The sequence below is a fragment of the Cryptomeria japonica genome, chromosome 7, assembly GCF_030272615.1.
Source record: "Cryptomeria japonica chromosome 7, Sugi_1.0, whole genome shotgun sequence".
Classification (NCBI taxonomy): Eukaryota; Viridiplantae; Streptophyta; class Pinopsida; order Cupressales; family Cupressaceae; genus Cryptomeria; species Cryptomeria japonica.
The window spans coordinates 65,491,453-65,513,047 of record NC_081411.1 but is presented as its reverse complement, the minus strand read 5'-3'; the positions used below and the strand labels follow the sequence as shown (position 1 = coordinate 65,513,047).

The 21,595-nt window shown below is 35.7% G+C and overlaps 1 protein-coding gene across 1 annotated transcript in view; it reads right to left on the bottom strand.

Annotated features, from left to right (window-relative positions):
• Positions 1 to 2,302: 2,302 nt before the first annotated feature.
• Positions 2,303 to 21,595, bottom strand: part of LOC131856427 (leucine-rich repeat extensin-like protein 3) — a 41,849-nt gene continuing 22,556 nt past the window's right edge. The window contains exons 2-4 of the mRNA XM_059208219.1: positions 14,887 to 15,197; positions 3,818 to 3,900; positions 2,303 to 2,587 (exon numbers count right to left, since the gene is read on the bottom strand). Coding sequence (XP_059064202.1) covers positions 2,343 to 2,587; positions 3,818 to 3,900; positions 14,887 to 15,197 — 639 coding nt within the window. The 3' untranslated portion in view covers positions 2,303 to 2,342. The remainder of the gene's footprint in view (positions 2,588 to 3,817; positions 3,901 to 14,886; positions 15,198 to 21,595) is intronic.

The window sequence follows — 21,595 nt, the reverse complement described above, 5'->3', positions numbered from 1 at the left end:
TCAAGGTAAAGGATCATAAAAATATAGGGTGGAAGATACAACAATCAACAAATAATGGATGAATGCAAAGATAATCTTTAAATCCAAACCTTGATTAAAAGGAAAGTCTTACCAATAAGGAAATTTACTATTTTGTATCTTTAAAGTGAAAGATAATTTATTTTGAAATATTATATCTAAAATCAATAAGGGAAGAAGAATAAATCTAAGGCAAAACCTTGGGGGGTGTAGGATCAATATAAATTCCATCACTAACATAATATACAAATCTAAAAAATGTGAATAATAAGAGAGAAGGGATTAAAAAATGTGTATATATCTCATTTTGGTAGCCGATGTGATGTCACACACACTAAATGTGCATTGAATATGAGACTAGAATATTAAGTAAATAACTATTGAGCAACCAATTTAGTTACTTTGATTTCCTAGATCTAGAATTGTAGGTGCAATCCTATGATACTTTGTAGTCTCGTCCTTTATTCATAATCACATCTTAGCCATTTATAACTTAGAAAATGTGGTTTAACTCCACCAGTAAGCCGGAAGGAGGAACCTGACATTGAGGGACATCTTTAGAAATCAATTGTGCAAGGGTTGAAGTATTGATATTATTAATGTGTTGATTAATTATCCCCTTTCTAAAGCGTCCTAGGGCATGACTTAAACTATGAGAACTAACACCCCAATTCAAATTTAATTTGGCAAGTAAATCGATAAATAATAGTCAAGTAGGTTGGCTTAGTGGGGGACATGATTGGCTTAGAATCATGTCCAAGAGATACGACCACTCCAATAATCACATCTAGGATGTGTAAATGGATTAATTGTGAGTTGTATAGATGAAAGGAGGTTAAATTGACCAATGTAGGGATGGTTTCATGGATCCATCAACTTGTATACCCATTTGGTGAGGATGATAGTATCTTCTTTGATTGCACTAGCCACCAAGGTTCAATCCCCCAAAGGTACAATTGAACTTACTTCAACCCTTATATAACTTTGATTAACTATCACGCTCATATTAATAACTCAACTAAACAACAACCTCTAATTTGAATCATGTTTCCTCATGATGTTATAGTATTTTAATATAATCATAAAAGACCAATATTTATATAATCTAATTATGTATATTTTAAAATGATATAAAATAAATAGAAAACGGTAGCTGGCATCCACTTTTCTCATTAAATATAGTGGTCAATTCTTTTGCTAGAGTTGGTACCTAAAGGAATATAGTTATGTTATCCAATCTCAAGTAGCATTCAAAATATTTTAGAGGAAGCCCATGGATAACACTATTAATGGCTTAAAAGCAAGGGAACAGAAAGCTACATAATCTTTTCACTAATAGAGCGATCTAAATCAGTACCCATAACTCTCAATCGATGGTTGTATCTCATCACGGAGACTTCGTGTTGTTTAACAGCTTGTATCTGAAGGATAAGAGCAATTTTGTTGCAAGTTGACCCATTCAACCAAATTCAATCATCAAAGTTGCCAACATTAACTATGGTAAGGCAACTGGAGAAATAAGTGCTTGAAGCATATTAACAGCACGCGAAATGCTTTAATTTGGACAGCCATCCCACCAGCACAGATTTCAGAACTCTGAGCTCGCCAACTACACGTGCATTCAATGCTCTCATTGACTAAAAATATTTCACCATATCATTACAGCACTAACAAGACAGTGCAGCTTGCATTTCGAGGCAAATCAATCAGATTTTAACTCTGTCGAGACTTCATTACCAAATTCAGACTAAACATTGATTGATAAACTTCAGAATTTCGACAAAGGGAAGAGAAATCTATACGTTAATAGAGTCGGTGCTGTGTTGGGTAGCATTGAATGAGCGAAAGAAATTACCTTTGTTCACTGGTATTCTTCTGATGATAACGAAGTTGTAGAACGTGTACATTAATGGGAAGGATGGTTTGGCGTCTGCACTGCAGACTTTGCTATTAAAATCTATACGCGGTGGAACAGTCAATGGCATGTGATATCGTTTTAATGTGGGCATTGATATTGATTAAGTGTTTGACTTGGGGAAGTTAAAATCGAAGTGAAATTGAGCGGCGGACTATAAAGATGGCGTCCGCGATTTGATGTTTCGAAAGAATTGTGTGTTGGATTCGAAGAAAGGAAAGAAAATGGGGTCTAAGCTGGTTTTTGCGTTTGTGATTTGTATGGCGATTGTTGTTTCTCTGTTCGGAGATGTTCTGGGTAGGAGTTTGAAAGATGAGAGTTTCGAGGAGAGCAAGTTTTTTCATCATGGCGGAGGATTTGGTGGGGGTGTGGGAGGAGGATTTGGGTATGGGCATAGGGGTGGACTTGGTCATAGGAAACACTTTGGGCATGGTAGAGGTGGAGGAATAGGAGGTGGCGGTGGAATTGGTGGCGGAGGTGGTGCTGGTGGGGGAATTGGAGGAGGCGGCGGGGCTGGTGGTGGGGGAGGAGTTGGAGGTGGAGCAGGTGGTGGATTTGGAGGTGGTGGCGGTGCTGGAGGTGGGGCTGGTGGGGCTGGTGGGGGAATTGGAGGAGGTGGCGGAGCTGGTGGTGGTATTGGTGGTGGCGGAGGAGCTGGAGGTGGTGCAGGCGGTGGATTTGGCGGTGGCGTTGGTGGAGGAGGTGGAGCTGGTGGTGGTATAGGTGGTGGTGGAGGAGCTGGAGGTGGAGCAGGTAGTGGTGCTGGAGGTGGAGCTGGCGGAGGTGTTGGTGGTGGAGCAGGTGGAGGAATTGGACATGGAGGTGGAATTGGTGGGGGTGTTGGAGGTGGTGGAGGAGATGGAGGAGGAATTGGCGGTGGTGCTGGAGGTGGAGTTGGCGGAGGTATTGGTGGTGGAGCAGGTGAAGGAATTGGACATGGAGGTGGAATTGGCGGTGGTGTAGGAGGTGGTGGAGGAGCTGGAGGAGGAATTGGAGGTGGTGGAGGAGCTGGAGGAGAAATTGGCGGTGGTGCAGGAGGGGGAGCTGGTGGAGGTGTTGGTGGTGGAGTGGGTGGAGGAATAGGACATGGGGGTGGAACTGGTGGTGGTGTAGGAGCTGGTGGAGGTGCAGGAGGGGGAGCTGGTGGAAGTGTTGGTGGTGGAGCGGGTGGAGGAATAGGACATGGGGGTGGAATTGGTGGTGGTGGAGGAGCTGGAGGAGGAATTGGCGGTGGTGCAGGAGGGGGAGCTGGTGGAGGAATTGGTGGTGGTGTAGGAGGTGGTGGAGGAGCCGGAGGAGGAATTGGTGGAGGTGGTGGTGCAGGAGGAGGAAAGGGCGGGGGAATTGGAGGAGGTGCTGGTGCGGGCGGTGGAATTGGTGGAGGTTCTGGGGGAGGTGCAGGTGGAGGAGTTGGAGGTGGTGCTGGCGGAGGCCTTGGAGGTGGTGCTGGCGGAGGCCTTGGAGGTGGGGCTGGTGGTGGTGCTGGAGGAGGGTTAGGTGGAGGAGCTGGTGGTGGTGCTGGAGGTGGACTAGGGGGTGGGGCTGGTGGGGGTGCAGGAGGAGGGTTTGGTGGAGGTGCTGGTGGGGGTGCAGGAGGAGGAGCTGGTGCTGGTGCTGGTGGAGGATTTGGAGGAGGAGCTGGTGGTGGTGCTGGAGGAGGGTTAGGTGGAGGAGCTGGTGGTGGTGCTGGAGGTGGACTAGGGGGTGGGGCTGGTGGGGGTGCAGGAGGAGGGTTTGGTGGAGGTGCTGGTGGGGGTGCAGGAGGAGGAGCTGGTGCTGGTGCTGGTGGAGGATTTGGAGGAGGAGCTGGTGGTGGTGCTGGGGGAGGATTTGGAGGAGGAGCTGGTGGAGGATATGGAGCAGGAACCGGTTTTGGTGGAGGACTTGGTGCAGGGGGTGGAGGTGGAGGTGGAGGTGGAGGTGGATTTGGAGGTGGGGGTGGTGGTGGAGCAGGTGGAGGACTTCGTCTGTCATCCAAACCTTAATAATCAGGTGATAACAACTAAACTAACACCTTACAGATCTAGTTCATTCAACTAAGGTAGCTTAAATTCTGCAGGCTGCTAATCTTACGACTGCTTTTCTAATGACAGGTCGGGTGCAAAACTTCTGTTTACCTTCTATAAGCTAGCAAATTGGTTTGAAGATTTTTGTGCTGGGAAGCTATATATTGTTTTCCTCGAAATTAATTTGTAGCATATTATCGTATCAAATAGCTAATCTGTGAAGTATTCTAAGTACTTGTCTAAGCAAGCAATTTTTTTGCGGGAAGTAAAATCCATGCATACCTCCCACATGGCTCTTTTTCAACTTGGAGTATTCTACTTATTAAGTTGTAATTTGTTCTTCACAAGTTTGAACTTGTACTGAATCTAGATATGTTCAGATGACAGTCTTAATAAATCTGTTATGCTCTGTAACATGATTGATGTCTTTCATTTATGTTTTTGAGGATAATCATGAAGCATAAAATCAATGACTCGTCAACTTTCATTTATGTTTTAGTGGTTATGATCTATAAGTTTCTTCATTAATGGTATATATTGCGTTCATTATACTTTTACTAGCTGTGAAAAAGCAGAGAACTGGTGGGGCTGGTCATTTGGAGTAGGGCTTGTTCATTTTATGTAATTCTTGTAATGTGAACAAGTCCTGTAATTTGTCAAAACTACTAGCTGCTGTTAAAATGAATACCCACTCACCCAAAAATCCATATTTTAAGCCATGTTAGTTAACACGAATGATTATTTCTTAATTAAATTGTTCCTTGCAGAAACAGAGAATGAGAATAATGCTGTTTTTTTCCTTTTTCCCCTATTTTCTTCTAACACGAGAGTCCACAGCCATTAGGACTGATCCTATAACTCTAGGGTTGTGTTTTGAATGACCCTGATTTGGGCATAGCAAGTAAATCGGGGCTTGTTCTCCATATTTTTTAACAGCTCATCTGTCCAATTTAATAATCACAGAGGGTCAATAACGTTTCTTTGTTACTGCTGACTATAATGGATTCAGTAGTTTTGTGTAAATTATTCTGTAGTTTTGTAAATTATTCTGTAGTTTTCTGTAAATTCTAAATAACTCCTGATATATGGTTTTATTTATAATTAGCAATCTCAAGTTTCTATAGTTACACATTGAAATGCTCCATCAACATACTCTACATGAAATATCTTAACACAGTCTACATGAAATTCAGGTATGGAAAGGGTTTGGGGAAACTGTGTTTGATGCCCATGCTTCAACTGGATTTTCTTTTTAAATTGGTAATTTATAGTTCCGTTTGAATAGAAAACGTAACCCAATTTTTTTTCTGCTGACTGTTTCTGCCTTAGATTTTGGAATTAACTTGTTTTTTAGTACATTTTATTTGTATTAAAAAGGCTTTCGCTGCTTGCTAAGACTGTCTAAGAAAATGTTAATTTCTGGCCCTTGATTTGAGCAAATAATGTCTTCGAGATTGATGATGAGTGGCATCTCTACAATTTGAATGCAAGTTATCCTGAAAGCAATAAAGTTTACCTAACAAATTTTAGTACAAGAAGGGATTTTGGTTTGAATTAGTATATGTTTTTTTTTTAAGGGGCATTTTTTTGGAAGAATGGTTTGATACCAGTTATGTCTATTTTATCAATTTCAATAAATTATAAGAAAGAGGAAGATAGAAAAGAAAGAATGAAAAATAGAAATAAACTTAATCAGAAAACAAGATACAAATGTGTGGAATAAGAATGAAAAAACAAGAAAAATAAATTAATGGATTAAAAAATGGTAAAGAATAATAATCATAAATATGATATTTATATATAGAAATATATTAATATGTAAAATATATTAAGAAAATAGAAATGTAGCAACATATAAATTTGTAAAATTATCTATATATCATAGATGTATATTAATATGTAAATAAATTATTTTATATCATAGATGTATATTAATATGTAAATATATTATTTTATTTATATATTCATGTAATTAGATAGATGAATCTATCAATAAATACAGAAATATCTATAAAATGTCAGAATAGATTAAAAATACAAATATAATAACTTGAGTATAAAATATATATGTATTCTGGCTTCAATATATAAATAATTTTGACATATAAATATATATTTCTAATGTTTCTATAATTCTATATATTTCTAGATTTTTTTTGATTTTTTTTTGCTTCAGTTTTTTTATACATTCTTATTTGTATTTTATTCCATTATATTTAGATTTTTATACATATCATATAAATGTATTATAATATGTAAATAGCTTATAAAAAAATAAGAAATGTAGGAATATATGGACTTATATAAAATTTTCCATATATTCATATAAATAGATAGATGAATCTATCAAGAAATATAGAAATATCTACAAAATGCAGAATTAAAAGACCAAAAAATAAATTAATGGATTAAAAACTGGTAAAAATAATAATCATAAATATAAGATTTATATATAAATGTATATTAATATTTAAATATATTAAAAAAATAAAAAATGTAAAAGTGTAATAATATATAAATTTGTAAAATTATCTATATATCATAAATGTATATTAATATGTAGGAATATTTAAAAAATAGAAATGTAGAATCTATCAAGAAATATATAAAATACAAATAGAATAGAATAAAAATAAAAATATAATAACTTTTGAGTATAACATATATATCCATTCCCACTTAAATATATTATAAATAATTTTGATATATAAATATATATTTCCAATGTCCCTATAATTCTATATATTTCTATTTCCATTATTTTATTTTTTATTTTATTCTCAATTTTGTATACATTTTAATTTTAATTTTATTCCATTATATTTTGATTTTTCTACATATCATGTAAATGTATTTTAATATGTAAATATATTGTAAAAAATAAGAAATGTAGGAATATATAGACTTGTATAAAACTGTCTATATATTCATGTAAATAAATAGATGAATCTATCAAGAAATGTAGAAATATCTATAATATTCAAATAGAATAGAATAAAAATAGAAATATGAATACATATGTGTATGTGTGTGTAGACACTTAAATTTGATAGATTAATTCAATCAAATATCCTAAGTCGCTTGTATTAGTTAAATAATTTGTATTATTCAATTAAACTCGAGCATCTCTTTGGTCAAATTAATTTAATTAATAAAGCTACTCTCAATCTTCGAATTAATTAATCCAATTAATAAACTCCCCCTTTCCATCCTTGAATTAATTAATCAAATTAATTAATTCCCCTTTTCTATCCCTTTATTTGAATTTTATTAATTCAAATATTCCTTTTAGGTCACATGCCTCCTAAATTTTAACTACCTAACTAACCTCCTTCTAACCTAACCTCTAATCTAACCTTTGGGTTCTAACCAACCCTATCCCCCCAAACTAACCTTATCCTATCCTATCCTAAGCTCCCCTCACATGTATGTGCACGTAATTCCCTAATTTCCTTAATATTAGGAAACTGAAGCTTATTTTGGGTGGTTTCCTCCCAAAATAGACATGTGTCCTCCTTCTCCTTTTGACACGTGTCCCTCCTAGGGACACTTGTCATTCCTTATAGGATTGCCACTTGTCCTCCTTAAGGACAAGTGTTATATTTTCCCAATCCCCTCCTCTCCTTCCAACTCCTATTTAATCCCCTCTTCTTCAAGCAAATCCTCCACCTTCCACACATTATACCATTATGCAAAATATCCTCCACCTCCATGCAATCATAATGTTATAATGCCACATTTTCCTCCACTTTTTACATTCACACACTCATAATGCCAAATTTCATCCTCACATCCCCTCATCCAATCTCCATATCGTGAATCCAATTAGCATAATCACACATCATGGAGCAATATCAAGCAGTTGTTGTGTCCATGAGCACACATTTGACCATGGGATAATCAAATCAACCTGAGTTGTTCATAGAATTTGCATATTATTTGTTTTATGTCAATTATGCTTTGTTCATTTCTTTCAAACATTCCAATCATGAGGTGTTTGAGCTAATTGTGTTTGCTTGGTTGTAATCGCAGGTATTTCAATCTTCTACATTCAAGCATGATTTTCCCTCACACAATATATATACTTACTTTGGTATACAAGGTTTTTGTTTCTATATTTCTATATTTTTTTAGATCTATTTTTTTATTTTTTATTTTTAGTTTTGGATGCACACATTTCGTTCTTTTTTATTTTATTTTAATTAATTCTATTATAATTACAATTTTATATATTTCTTAATAGATTAATCTATCTAATTACATGATTATACACATAATTGGTTACAAACTATAAAAAAAACTCATTGCATTTTCATTGGTTATAATGGTTATAACTTAAACTCCTAAACTTTCTTCCATATTCATTGGTTAATATTTTAATCATTTTTTATTGATAACTTATTTTCCTTCTCTTTTCATTCATTTTTAACACATTTGTACCTCATTCTCTAGTTTAATTCCTCCCCTAGTCCTCTTTATAAGACTATATTTGCATTCATATTCTTCACTCTTCTTTTTGATGAAGGATTGTTGAGTGTGATCCAAAATATTGATACGAAAAATAGACAATTGATTTTAGAAGCTTGCTTGCAAAAATTAATAATAAATGTTGAAATCTAGGTTTAAAGGTTTCAACATTCATAGGGAACCTCTTTTGCTAAGTAAATTAAATTGGAAGGAAGAAAAGAGCTAGCAAAAATTTACTTGATTGATATGTTCACTCATGGCTTAATTAATTTTTTTCCAAAACAAGGCTTCACAAATTATGGTGAATCGTGGATATTAGGTATTAAGTATTGTTTTTTGTGAGAGATGTAATAGATTTAGGATTCTTATCTTCATACTAATGTATTGTTGAAGTAATCATCCAAGATCTTCAATCTTGAACACCAAATGACAAGAGAAATAACAACAAAATATGTTATTCTAACAAATAAAGAACATTGTATGATGATAATGTACAAAACCTTATTTATGCCACCACCATCCCTCACCTTAAGTGCAACCTAAATAGGGAAAAAAAATCCAAAGACGTAGAAGATGGGTCTAAAAAAAACGCTTAATAAGATACCCATGTACAAATGCAACACAATCTCTCGCAAATGGAGAAAGAGAGGAAAAACCTATGGGAAAAAATGCTTTCCAAAAGAGAGAAAAAATGAAGGACTAAGAAGTCTCCATAACAGTGTCCCAACAAAAAGAAGAGCATGTAGATTCTTTGACTACATTTAGATCGCATTAGGAAAAATGGTGTCTTCACCTTGCAATGATAAAAGAGTACTATTGATAAAGGTTAATGTTGATACATGACAATGGGGGTTCAAGGGCTTGCCCCCAACTATCGAGGCTTTGAGGGCAGCACACTTGACTTGGGGGTTGCAAGGGGTTCCCCCTTTGCTGTCTTGGTCATTGTAAATTTTGACCGTTTATCATTAGGTCATAGATCTAACTATGGATATTTTGAGCGTTGTGTTTTCTCTAGAAGGCAACCCTATTTTAAGAGCGGATTGTATTACGAATATTGTATTGTGATGTGTTATCAGAGTGATAACTGTTGAGATGCCTTTGGATCTCGTTGGTGGTACTCCTGTAAGAAGATTTCACTGCAAGTATATTGTAATCTGTTGTTGATTTCTAAATAATATATATTGGGTAAATTTTGTACAATGTTGTTTTTTCTCCTAAAAGGGTTTTCCCTACGTAAAGTATTATGTTGTGATATGCATGTTAATTATGTTTATTTCTATTAAGTTTATGTAACTATTGTAATGATTTGTAAATGGTTTTGCATTACCATCCTCTCAAGGTTAGTGTAGGAAGTTGTTCTTCTAGTTAACTTCCTTACAAATCAGATTGAGCACTAATCTAATGGATTTATAATTCCCACAGCCTTAATCTCCTTTTCTAGGCACACGCCTTTTGAAAGGATATCTTTTTAGGGCTTTCCATGTGGAGGCTTCGCAAAAAACCAAAGAAATAACAAGGAGGCTTCCAACACATCCCATGTCCAAAGGCTGAAAAAAAAATTACATCCTCTTCAAAATATTTTAGGTTTAAAAGCAAGCACCCCACAGAGGGAATTGCATGGAGAATTGGAGTAAAACAAAATGGAGTCCTCGTGAATTCTTGACATCTCACCATGTGTCTTTGAGAATGTTTTCACCATGTGTCTCTAAGAATTCCACCCCCCCCCCCCTATCTTAAGTGCAACTTAAAGAGGAAAAAAATGCAAAGATGTAGAAGATGGGTCCCAACAACAACACCTGATGAGATACCCATGTACAAGTACAATGCAATCTCTCACAAATTGAGAAAAATAAAAAATAAAACCCTATGGGACAAAACTCCTTTCTAAATGAGAGCAAAGATGAAGAGCTAGGAAGCCTCCACAACAATGTCCCAACAAAAAGAGGAACATGGAAAACATCACTAAAGCACCAAGAATTTGTAGACAAATGTCAAAAGGCAACTGATATGGTGTTTTAATTGAAGAACCTTTGTTTGAAACATATAATGATTAGGATCAAGAAGACAACAATTTGCATGAGTTCCCCCAATGACACTACTCAAACAACATGATAATATGGAGAGAGGAAAAAGGAACTAACATCAATCAATTAAAAAGTACAAGTGGAAAATGAATTTGCATTAGTGACCTCAACCATCACTACTCAACCTTAATGTAATTTGCAAATACAAATGCAATATTCTAAAGAAACAAGATCAATTCATGATGATAGGTTACCTCTAGAAAATAGGATTGCAAGAGTGTCTCATAATACACTCCAAGAAAAACCAAGGAAGCATTAGTATGAAAAATACAATACCCCACATAATGCTAACTAGATAGAGGCATGACAGCTCCACTAAAACTGTGTGTTACCAAGTGACGTGTGAAGGAGAAGATACAACATCTAAGGTAGCCAGGAGGGTACTTGAAACTAAAAAAGAGTGTGCAACAACAAGACGTGCATGCATGAGGTAAGAATATCTAAGATTCATTGATGTCATGGAGGGGCACTCACTTAACAAAGATATGATTGGATTTAATAACAAAGAAACTAAACAAACCCCCATGGCACTTTATAAATACAGAGTGAGTAAAATAATACGATGCAAAATTTATGAAAAAAAACCCAAAATACATGTACAAGATTGTATCTCTTTACCCAAATGCATCTACAAAAGAGAGGCACTTACAAAATATGTTTAAAGAGCTCACAAAGGACAAAATGCTATATAGAATATGAAGCCATCCCACACAAACAAAAGTGTTCCAGGTGTCAAAACAACCAAGTAACTAATCAAAGTTTTTAAATGTAAAGTCTTGTATTAATTGTACCTAGAGAAAAATCTAGAAAAAATGCATTGATGGAATGAAGATGATCTAAAAGACCTTTTCAATGTCGTAAGAATTATAAAAAATGAAGAACCTGGTTGAAAGTTATGAGCTTGGAAGCCAAAAACACACTTTTGATTTCAAAAAGCTACAAAATACACAACAACAAAATCTAACAAAACTGCCTGCACCACTGGATAGTGCTCAAAACCAACTTTCTGATGATATCTTATTTACCAAAAAATCATTTTGTATGGAAAAGATATGGCCATTTTTCTAATGAGTGCAAGTTGTAAAAAATGAAAAAGAAATATAGTATTCAAGGGCCAAGACCTTGGGCACCCATGTGACCTGTTAGGATTCCCACAGATACTGAGAGCGGAGGCTGAATCGGTATCTAACCGGTGAATTGAATTTCTTAACTTAAAACATGTAGAACATATTATAACAGTGTACCGGTATGCAAGAAATAATGCAATAAACATAATTAAAGGCAACAACATGAAAAACACACCATAACACAAGGATTTAACGAGGAAACCCGGTGTGGGAAAAACCTCGGTGGGATTTGTGACCCACAATATTCACTTACTGGCTAATAAGAGAATATTACTTACAAGAGGGGCCTTGTGAGGCCCTACCCCGACTCAGTTTGACATTTTCAGTTATTTGCATATTGAGACTATTATGGATGCTTTATTTTATGCTTTATGGATTTAGAACCTATATGATTCCATGATTTGGATCACATTGACATATATTGATGCTTTATTTTATGCATGATGATTATGAAACTTTATATGTTACTAGAATAGAATTACTTTGAAATGGTGAATGTCATTATTGGAATTGCAGGACTTCATTTTGATGATAGAAAAAAAAGATGTTTATTTTATGAATGGTTCAATTTTGAGAATTATGATAATTGCTTATGTGGAATCGAATTTGAATGAATGAGATATTGAATTATTATTGTCAAATGTATGAGTGTTTGATGTGCAATGAAATCTATGTATTTAATTATGTATAATTGTGATTATTTGGAATTACTAATGTGTTAATTGAGATGTGCAGGAAAATTATCCATGTGACCATGGAATAAATATGGAGAACCAAACCTAGACCAATGTACGTTTGTTAAGCCAGGGGTTGTCTATTTGGAGAGACAACACCCCGTTTGTAATGCATTTTATTCGTGAAAGTAAATGATGCATGTGTGTTAATTTGATTTTATTTAATTGTGTAAACCTACAAGAGACAAATTCCATGTGTGATTTTTATATTGTATTTTATTGTGTCACTTGACACATGTGATGATTAGTGTCATTGATTTTGACTTGTCTCTTGGAGGGATTTTTGTTTCTACCAAAGCCATTCAAACACAAGAGTGTGGTCCCAAATTTGCCTTGGGTAGGGAGTCTTGGGAGTGGTCAACTCAGGTTTGACCCGTAGGTTAACTTCAGTTGGGTTTCTAAGGGGTCAAATGGACTCCTAAGGTCAGTTTTAGGGCTTTTCCAAAGGTCCAAAGGGTATACCTATGGGTTAGGGGTATTTTTAAACATGTGACTACTCCCATGTGATTGTTTAGTCACCCCAAAAAGTGGTTTTTCCAAGGTGAGCGAAAATTCAACTTAGAAGGTTCCTCCTAGGATAGACAACCTTCCCTTTTGATGTCAAACTCTCTTCCCCATTCTCTCTCACCTTTTCCCTTTCCAGTTTTAGTAATATGTAAGAGGTTGGGAAGAGAAACCAATGGGAACTCTCACCTCACCCAAGGGGTTGGGAAGTGTGTGAGAGGCCTTCTTAGGCAAGGATTAGGGACTTAGTGAGTAATCACCCACTCTCCATTTTTGGAGATTATGCAATTTTTGAAATTTAGTTGTAGGATAGAATTTTGGTGAAGTGTTGGTGGAAAGTTTGTGTGGATTTGGGCAGCTCATCCCCAACTAAGTCTAACATACCTATTGGCAGATTAAGGTTGGGTTTACTTCCTTTTGTTTAAGTTGTTTATGTTGTTTTTGCAAAAAAAAAGAAATGCTTGTATGAAGAGATGTGTATATGTAATTTGTTGTAGGAGAAAAATGTAAGTTTTCATTTCCATGTTCTTGTTTATGTATTCTTGTTTTGGGAGTGTCCAAGACCCCCCTACTCTTGGGAGAGTAGGATGGTCTTGGGGTGGAAGAAGTATGACAACCTTGGGTGAGAGGCTCTCCTTAAGGAGAGTGATCTCAAGGGTGTCCTTTGTGACCCTTGCTGCATAGCCTTGTGTATGCATTTGGGGGTCATAAGGGAAGAAAATATGGCTTTTGTGCCTTTGGGGGACATAAGGTGTGGAGGTGAATCTTTTGTTGTATTTTGTATTGCGATGAGGTGGCTTGAGTTGTAATTTGGCTTGCAATCTCCCCAATGGTACTTGGTCCACTTCCACCCATGGAAAGATCATCACAAGTTGTGGTGAGAGTGTAGCTTGGGATGGGAAAATGCATGTTGAGTGCTTGCCCTTGTTTGTTGTGTTTGTTTGTTGGTTTGTGACCCGTCTAGTGCTTGGTTCTCCAAGCTCGGGGGTGGCTTCTAGTAAGCCTAGGCTGGGAGGTGAGCTCTCCATGGTCAAGTTGTATTTTATTGTAGGTAGCTTGGGATGGAAAAGAAATGATAAAGGGATTAGTTGTTGTTCTAAGTTGCAGAAATAATTCAAAAGAATGTATTTATTTGTAGCAAGAAAAAGAAAAGAGCTATTGTTGTATTTAATTTCCAAAAGAAAAGAAGTGTATTTATTTTATCCATATTCCTATGGAAAGGAAATATTAGTTGGGTTTTCAAACCCATTTGTATTCTTATTTACTTTGTATCTAAATCTGCTAAAGAAATGTATTTATCCTATTTTTGATTAGTTTTGCAAAAAAAAAGATGAGGTGTATTAGCATGTATTTAAATCCCTATTATTAAAAAAAAAAAAAAAAGTTGCTACATTTATGTGTATTGTGCAAATAAGTTAATTCTGTCACTACATGTTCATTTTGTTTATTTATGCTGCTGCAAATAAAATAAATCTGTCATATATTTTTCCATTTAATGCAGGAAATAAATCTTAATGTAGTAGCTTATTGTATCAAATGAAAGATTTGCATATAGACCTAGTTTTTATTTTGTTTACCAACAAGATTACATTTAAGTTGCTGTTTTATATGCATTTAAAATGTTAGTTGCAGAATATAAATTACTTTTCCTTCTTACCTTTTAGAAAACACAAAAAAAAATATTAGTTCACTATTATCATGCTATAAATGATCATGTTAATTTCTGCATGTAAAAATAAATTAACCAGAAAGAAAACTTGTAGTTTGGCCTAGGGTGTTAATATATATATATATATATATATATATATATATATATATATATATAGGGTTTTAAAAAAAAAAAGATGTATGTTTATCATTCATTAAAATATTCCTTTCTGAAAGTCTACCTATTAAAATAAATGTACATATATGCATGTTTATATATATATATATAAAAGTCGATTTTTAATTTCTTTATTTTTTTAAGGAAGAAAAATATTTATACAAAAAAAAACTAAAAATAACAAATATTAGGGTGCCAAGCCCTACCCCCCCCGGAAAGCATGGAGCCGAAGCACTGTGTGGGAGGGTTTGGGTGGTGCGGGATTTCCTGTGGGCCGCGACCCACAGAGGCGCCGAGGCGCCACTGTGGGCTGAGGCACACAGGGGCACCGCGGCGCCGCTGCGGGCCGTGTACCGCAGGGGCGGCCTTGGCCACCACTGCGGGCCGCGTCCCGCAGCGACACCGGGGCGCCGCTGCATGGCGCGACCCGCAGTGGTGCCAAGGCGCCACTGCGGCGGTCTTTTAATCCCTGCGGGTTCCCCTCCGTAGACTTGGCCTTGCGATGAACAGGGAAACGCTATGAAAAAAAAAGAGACTCGGTCGCCACTGTAACCCTCGCGGCCTCTGTGGAAGGTGTCGCCTCCACCATGGCTCCTCTACCTTGCACAATACAATAAGCACACACTTCACACACAAAAAAATATAAAAAAATATAAAAGTAAAATAAAGGATGTCTTGATAAAACCCTAACCCGAAATTAGGGTTAGGGCAAGACATCCAGATGTAGAATAAGGGAAGGGGGTGAGTATGCTTATATTCTTACATTTGGGTTTTATGGGTTTATTTTTTATATAAAATAAAATGTGCCTCATTTTCTCATATAGTTGTGTTCTTTTGTTTAAAAAAAAATATATATAAATGAGTGTCTAGTTAAAATATGTATTTAATTGTATTTATAAAAGAATATATATATATATATATATATATATATATACAACAAAATATAAAGGTATAAACTCATCTTTAGGAAATTTTATATTATGATTTAATATCATAGGATATATATAAAAAAAAATACCTTGTTAGTATTTATCCTGAATGAAATTAATTATTTATATAGGCCAAACATTAAGTGTCTTTTATAGGGTAAAATTACATTATGGACTCCATTAACCCCTTTAATCAAATTTTAGACAAATTACGCATATTGTTATAATAGACATAGATTACTTAAATCTAAGAGCTAGGACGAATTTATTCAGACCCTAGGTAATTAAAGAACTATAAGAGATTATTAATGTACCCTATCAATTAATGTGGAGATTATTTGCTAAGTTTAATTATTTATTAACGGAAGATAATTTTAATTCCAATGGAGAATTATAATCGCGCTTTTAACTTAGATGGTTTTTCGCCAAATTGGTGTAGTTATTGAAATCACTCAAAAACATAGTTAAGACTAAACTAGTTTTGTGTTATTGTACTAGGTTAAGTATTTTTTTTTTTAAAAAATCTATTCCGTTTGTGCCCAAAAGTTTGGGCACGACAGGCCTGCACATGCAGGAAGGCCAACTGCCTAGAGCTCACTGCTCAATGGGAAGTCTCACTGACTTACAATGATGGATTATATAAATCCAGTATCTTGTACTGCTTTAGAATAGCATCTATAATGCCAAATCCAGTACCAGTTTCTGCTCTGCTTCTTACATAAACCCTTAACCTATAATTCGCATAATAGGTCTGCCTTATTTCGCCTAATATATTCCACTATCTTTCTTACAAATGTTCTACAATGATCTCTCTTATATAAGAGTCATTTTACAATGATGACAAGTCGGCTTACAAAGATTTTACAATAATAAACAAAATATATTATAACAAAAATCCTGTCGGCCTCTGTGTCGATATGCTTCCTTTCTCTGCCGGTGCCGGTGGTCTGAGTGTCGGTGTAGAGTCTGATCTTGCTAGTGCCAGTGTAATGCCTTGCCGATGCCATAGGTTTGTAAGGTTGCCATCAATGACAAAACCTTCAATCACCTACAATGTCTCATTGGAGTGTGCATATGCCAACAATCTCCCCCTTTGGCATTGATGGCAACACTCATGAGAAAATTCAAAAGTGTATCCAAAACTTGTAATCCAAAAATGTTTCCAAAAATATGTTACCAAAAAATATAAGAACTCCCCCTGAGCAGATAAGTCTTTTTCCGGTTATTTTCTCATACTACTACTCCCCCTTTGGCATCAATGACAAAGGTTGTCAAGATGTCAGTAGAGTTGTAGTCTCAACCTTGTAACTGGGTCATTACAATTTGAAAAAGATCTGCCAAAATTAAGTTTATACTTTCCATAAACTTCTTGTTGTCCTTTATTGTTGTCTCTATTCTTTGAACTGTACCGGTGAGTTGCTGCATATGCTCTGTCGGTGTTCTCTGTCCCTATACCAGTGCCTCAGATATTTCCTTCCGTAATGATGCTAGATAGTCCAATCTTGGACTCAGTCTTAGTCTCAAATTCTTTGCCTTATTTACTATTCTCTCCTTTTCTCTTTCTAACTTAAGTAACTCTTCCTCAAAACTTGTTATCCTTTGTTAAAAAACTAATAATGTATCAGGTGAGTTAACAAAATTATCAGCAAGTTTATTGATTTCATCCTGTACCTTGCTCATTTTCTTATCTATGTCTATTGTCAAAAAGTTTGTCTTGCAAGTATCTTTGTACAAAGTTTTGAATTCCTTCAATAAGTTACATAGTTCCGGTAGAAGTGTGTCAAATTCCCTAGTATACTTCTTTCTCTGATCTTCAAAGAAATTTTGCTTTTCAATTTCTAACTTGTCCTTCAATGTTTCTTCCTTTATTTTCTCAATAGTCACTGTGTTCTCAGTGATGTATTTACACAAAGTGTCAAGTTGTCTTAAAGAATTCTTATTGTCCATGTTATAGTTAGGAGCTATCATCTTCAAAATTGGGATTGTGTCATCTATAGCTTTATAAGCCTGTGAACTACAATCTGTTATCCTTTTGATGGAGTCCAAAAGTACTTCAGTTACATTTGTTGATTTGTAGCCTGTTGAGGAGGAACCAACATTTTGAATTCCGCCGGTGGAGGAAGTAACCAAGCTTGTAGTGACCTCTGGTAGGTCAGTCTGTGTTTCCATTTCCTTAAGCTATGGTTTTTGATCTTCTCCTGTTGTCGGTGGCACTGTTTCCACATGAACCTGTTGCTTTTCTAGAACCTGTTGCTCTGCTTGTCTCTCTGTTTGTTGCTCTGTGTTATCAACTTCAACTTTTCTTTCAGTATTGTCAATGTTGTCAATTGCCGGTGGCTCACTAGCCATATCTGTCTTGCCAGTTGTATCTTTGTCTATCATAATGTTGACTTTTTGTGTATCAACATCGACTATGTATAGGGTGAACTCACAATAATGGTTCCCACTTTTTTGCCACTTTTGACACTAAGATGTACATTTTTAAAATAATCTTCAACTTCCAAGAACTATAACTTTTAAACTATTAAAAATTTGAAGATGATGTAAATTAGTGATTTCTATCATTTTGTTTGTAGATTCTATATACATTTTTTTCAAATTTTTTTGAAGGATTTTTTAAAAAAAATTTCATCTCCCTCGAAAAGTAGTTTTTTACAACAAACTACATTTTTTAAGAGTGAGGTGCCTCCTGAAACGTATAACTTTTTTTCTATAAATGATAAAAACTCAATTCTTTCGCCAGGGCTTGCATTTGGTTTTATAGTGATATGTTTAATATTTTTCATTTTATAAAGTTTTGAAGTCCGACTAGTCATAATTTAGACATAGGTTTACGTTTGAACACATAACTTGTTCTATATAAATCGAAATTCATTTTTTTTTTTTTTTAGAAAGAAGACATTAATACCAGGGGCATAGATATTTTTCAGAATTTTTTTGAATTAGTTTCTTATTTTTCCGAATGCGTTGAACAGAGAAGTTCATGTTCGATGAAAAACCAATTTTCCATAAAATTAAAAAAACAAGAACATAATAAATTCAAAATATAACAAAATTATACTCGTTGGAAAGCTTGCTCCGAGTACTACAATCTAATATTTTTGGGTTATCAAGATTATTTCATTCGTGCTTTGAACCAGAGATCTGAAGTCATTAATTCTTCAGAATTCTAAAATTTTTTGGGAGAAACCTCAAATTAGAGGGTTCGAATGAATAGTACTTCGAGCGAATGGGGTTCGCTTGAATCCATTATGGTTCAAGCGAACCCCCATTCTCTCGAACCAATAGGCTTGATTTCAGCCCGTACAAAGTCACCCGCGGTTCGAGTGAACCCAGGTCCGCAACATGGTTCGCTCGAACTCCCAGGGGTAGTTCGAGCGAATACCACTATTTTGCTCGAACACCTAGAAAATCGAAGTTCCCACTTTCGCCAAATTCCTTCGTTGGTAAAAGTGGGAACCAGCTTTGTGAATTCACCCTATAGTACCTCAGGGTTAGGATTTGTATCCTTTATGTCCATACTCGCATCTGTCATTTGATCTTCAGTAGTTGTTACCGGTGATATAATTGGAGGTGGTGGGAGTAAGTTGTCTTTTACTTTGATGCTCGGAGGTCCACCAACCTTTCCTTTTCCTTTTTCCTTCTCCTTTTGGTATACCTTTAATGGTTTGGGGTTCCTGTACTCTTCCTGTTTTTCCTTCTCAACAAGGAATATGTCCCATGCATTTTCTATTTCCTCTGTTACTTCATTCACTCTTCCAACCATTAATGCAATATGTCGATGTGCAGTAGAGAATACTGACCGGCTGGCTTGTGCAATTAAGTCATCTATCTCCTTAGGTGAGTTTACTAGGTAAACAACAAGTAACTTTTCAATTTTGATTTTCATATCAAGCTCTACAACATCTTGTCTTCTTGCTTCCAGTCTTTTGAACAATTCATCTGGTGGTTCATCTACAACTTCCATCAGAAACTTCTTATAGATATCTAGGCGTAAAATGACACTATTTTCAACTTGTTCTTTTTCATATGCTGATAGTGTATCATAGACCTTTCCTATGTTCTTGAGTTTCCCTTCCTTTGTGATTTCATTTAGCAATTTGTCAAGAGGGGCCATGTTTTGTTTAGTCTTCTTCTTCTTCTTTGGTGTCAACTTTCTAACCAGAGACCTCACTGCCTGTTTTTTTTGTCTAGTCCTTCTAGGAAAGGGTGTGGATGTCAGTGAAGGATCCCTTTTCCTTACAACTCTTTTGAAAGTTGCAGGCATGTCATTCTCCGAAGAAGTAGCTACCGGTAAAAGGTGAGTTTCTGGTTGTTGTGCCTGTAACTCATCTTTAGTGATATCGGTTTGTTTTAGTATATCTTCTTTAATAGCCTTAGCCTGTCTAGAACCTCTTCTCACAATTGCTTCAACCTTTTTCACTCTCTTCTTAGATTGAATTTGACTTTCTATGGTCTCAGCACTACCAAATACTTCTTCCTTAGGTTCATTTGGTGCTTCCAGAAGTGCTTTAGCATAAGTCTCAATGATATGATCATCGGTTTCATAACCCATCTCTGTAACCCAAATTGTTCTAGGGATGACTGCTTCCATCCAGATCTCATCCTTTTTTATTACAAAACATATATCATCCTTGTATTTGTTAACAATTTGCTGTGATAGTTTGATCCTTTTGTTCATCCTAACCTTTAGTGCTTGAAAATAGTCATGAATATTCTTTTCTTTGTTTTCACCCATATTGTTGAATAGGTCTGTTAACTGTTTTCCTACCGGTATATCAAATCCAAGGTTCTTATGGCCAATACTGGGAACCTATTTAGTTATGTGTAGCATCAAGCATACAAGTAGATTTCCAAATCTAAAAGTTCCTTTCTTATCCTTCTTGATTTTGCCTAAGTTATCAATCAACTCATCTTTTAACTGTTCACATACATCAATTTTTACATTGTCTTTAACCATGTCATAAGCACTCTTAATGCATAAACTTGAAACTAAGTTAAGTCTGTTTGCATGAGTTGCTTTGTACCCTAAAATCATGCTAACAAATCTCACATTTATATCAGTCACATCATTAACCCTTAGAGACCTTCTGTGTGATGTTGCACCAGTTAGATTCATTACTAGGTCATTGGAGACCTTCTTAGTCTTGTCTGGTCTGTTATCGGTGGAAGGTAACCCTGTTACTGCTTTCATGGCTTCCTTTGTAATTTTTTGAACCGAATCAAGCCAAAAGAATGAACCATGTACCCTGCTTAAAACTATCCTAATCACTTCCTTGCGAAATTTAGGAATGCAGAGGATTTCAGTGAATCCTAGAGTTTCAACAACTTTATGTTCAGGTTTTATATTTCTGGAATTGTCACATATAACAGCCTTATACATGTTTTTAATTTCTTCATCTCCTAATTCCTCTATGTTGTAATGGATGTATATCCTGGGATCTTCTGCAAAAACAACTCCTTTTGGAATTTGGGAAAAAGCACCTACATTGTCATCTTTCTTAGCTACCTCAGGAACTAGTTGAAATACGGGCCTAGGGCATTTTATAACCTTGACTACTGTAGGGTTTGCTATGAATTCAGGTGCAGAGGAGGATGCCATGATAAATACCTTTTTCTGCCTTTGGATGGATTGATTTTTGAAGTGCTTTGCCTCTTTGCTCGAAATGCCTTAGCTCTAGAGATTTCGCACTCTTCGAATGTTTGAATGCTCGGTGAAGTGAAATGGAGCCAAAAACATTAATTTATAATGTCGAACTGCCAACTACCACATTTAATGTATGCTGGTTAAGTAGTCACTTAACATTGTCTACCGATATAGAAGTAATTTCCAACTTCTCACCATTAACCGAGGGAATTATAGCATTTGTCTCATTGATTGCCAAACCCTCAAGAAAATTTTCTTCAATTTGATGAAAAGCTTCCTGCCGGTGGAGTATTACTCTATCCTGTCGGTGAAGCACTACTTTGTCCTGTCGGTGGAGTG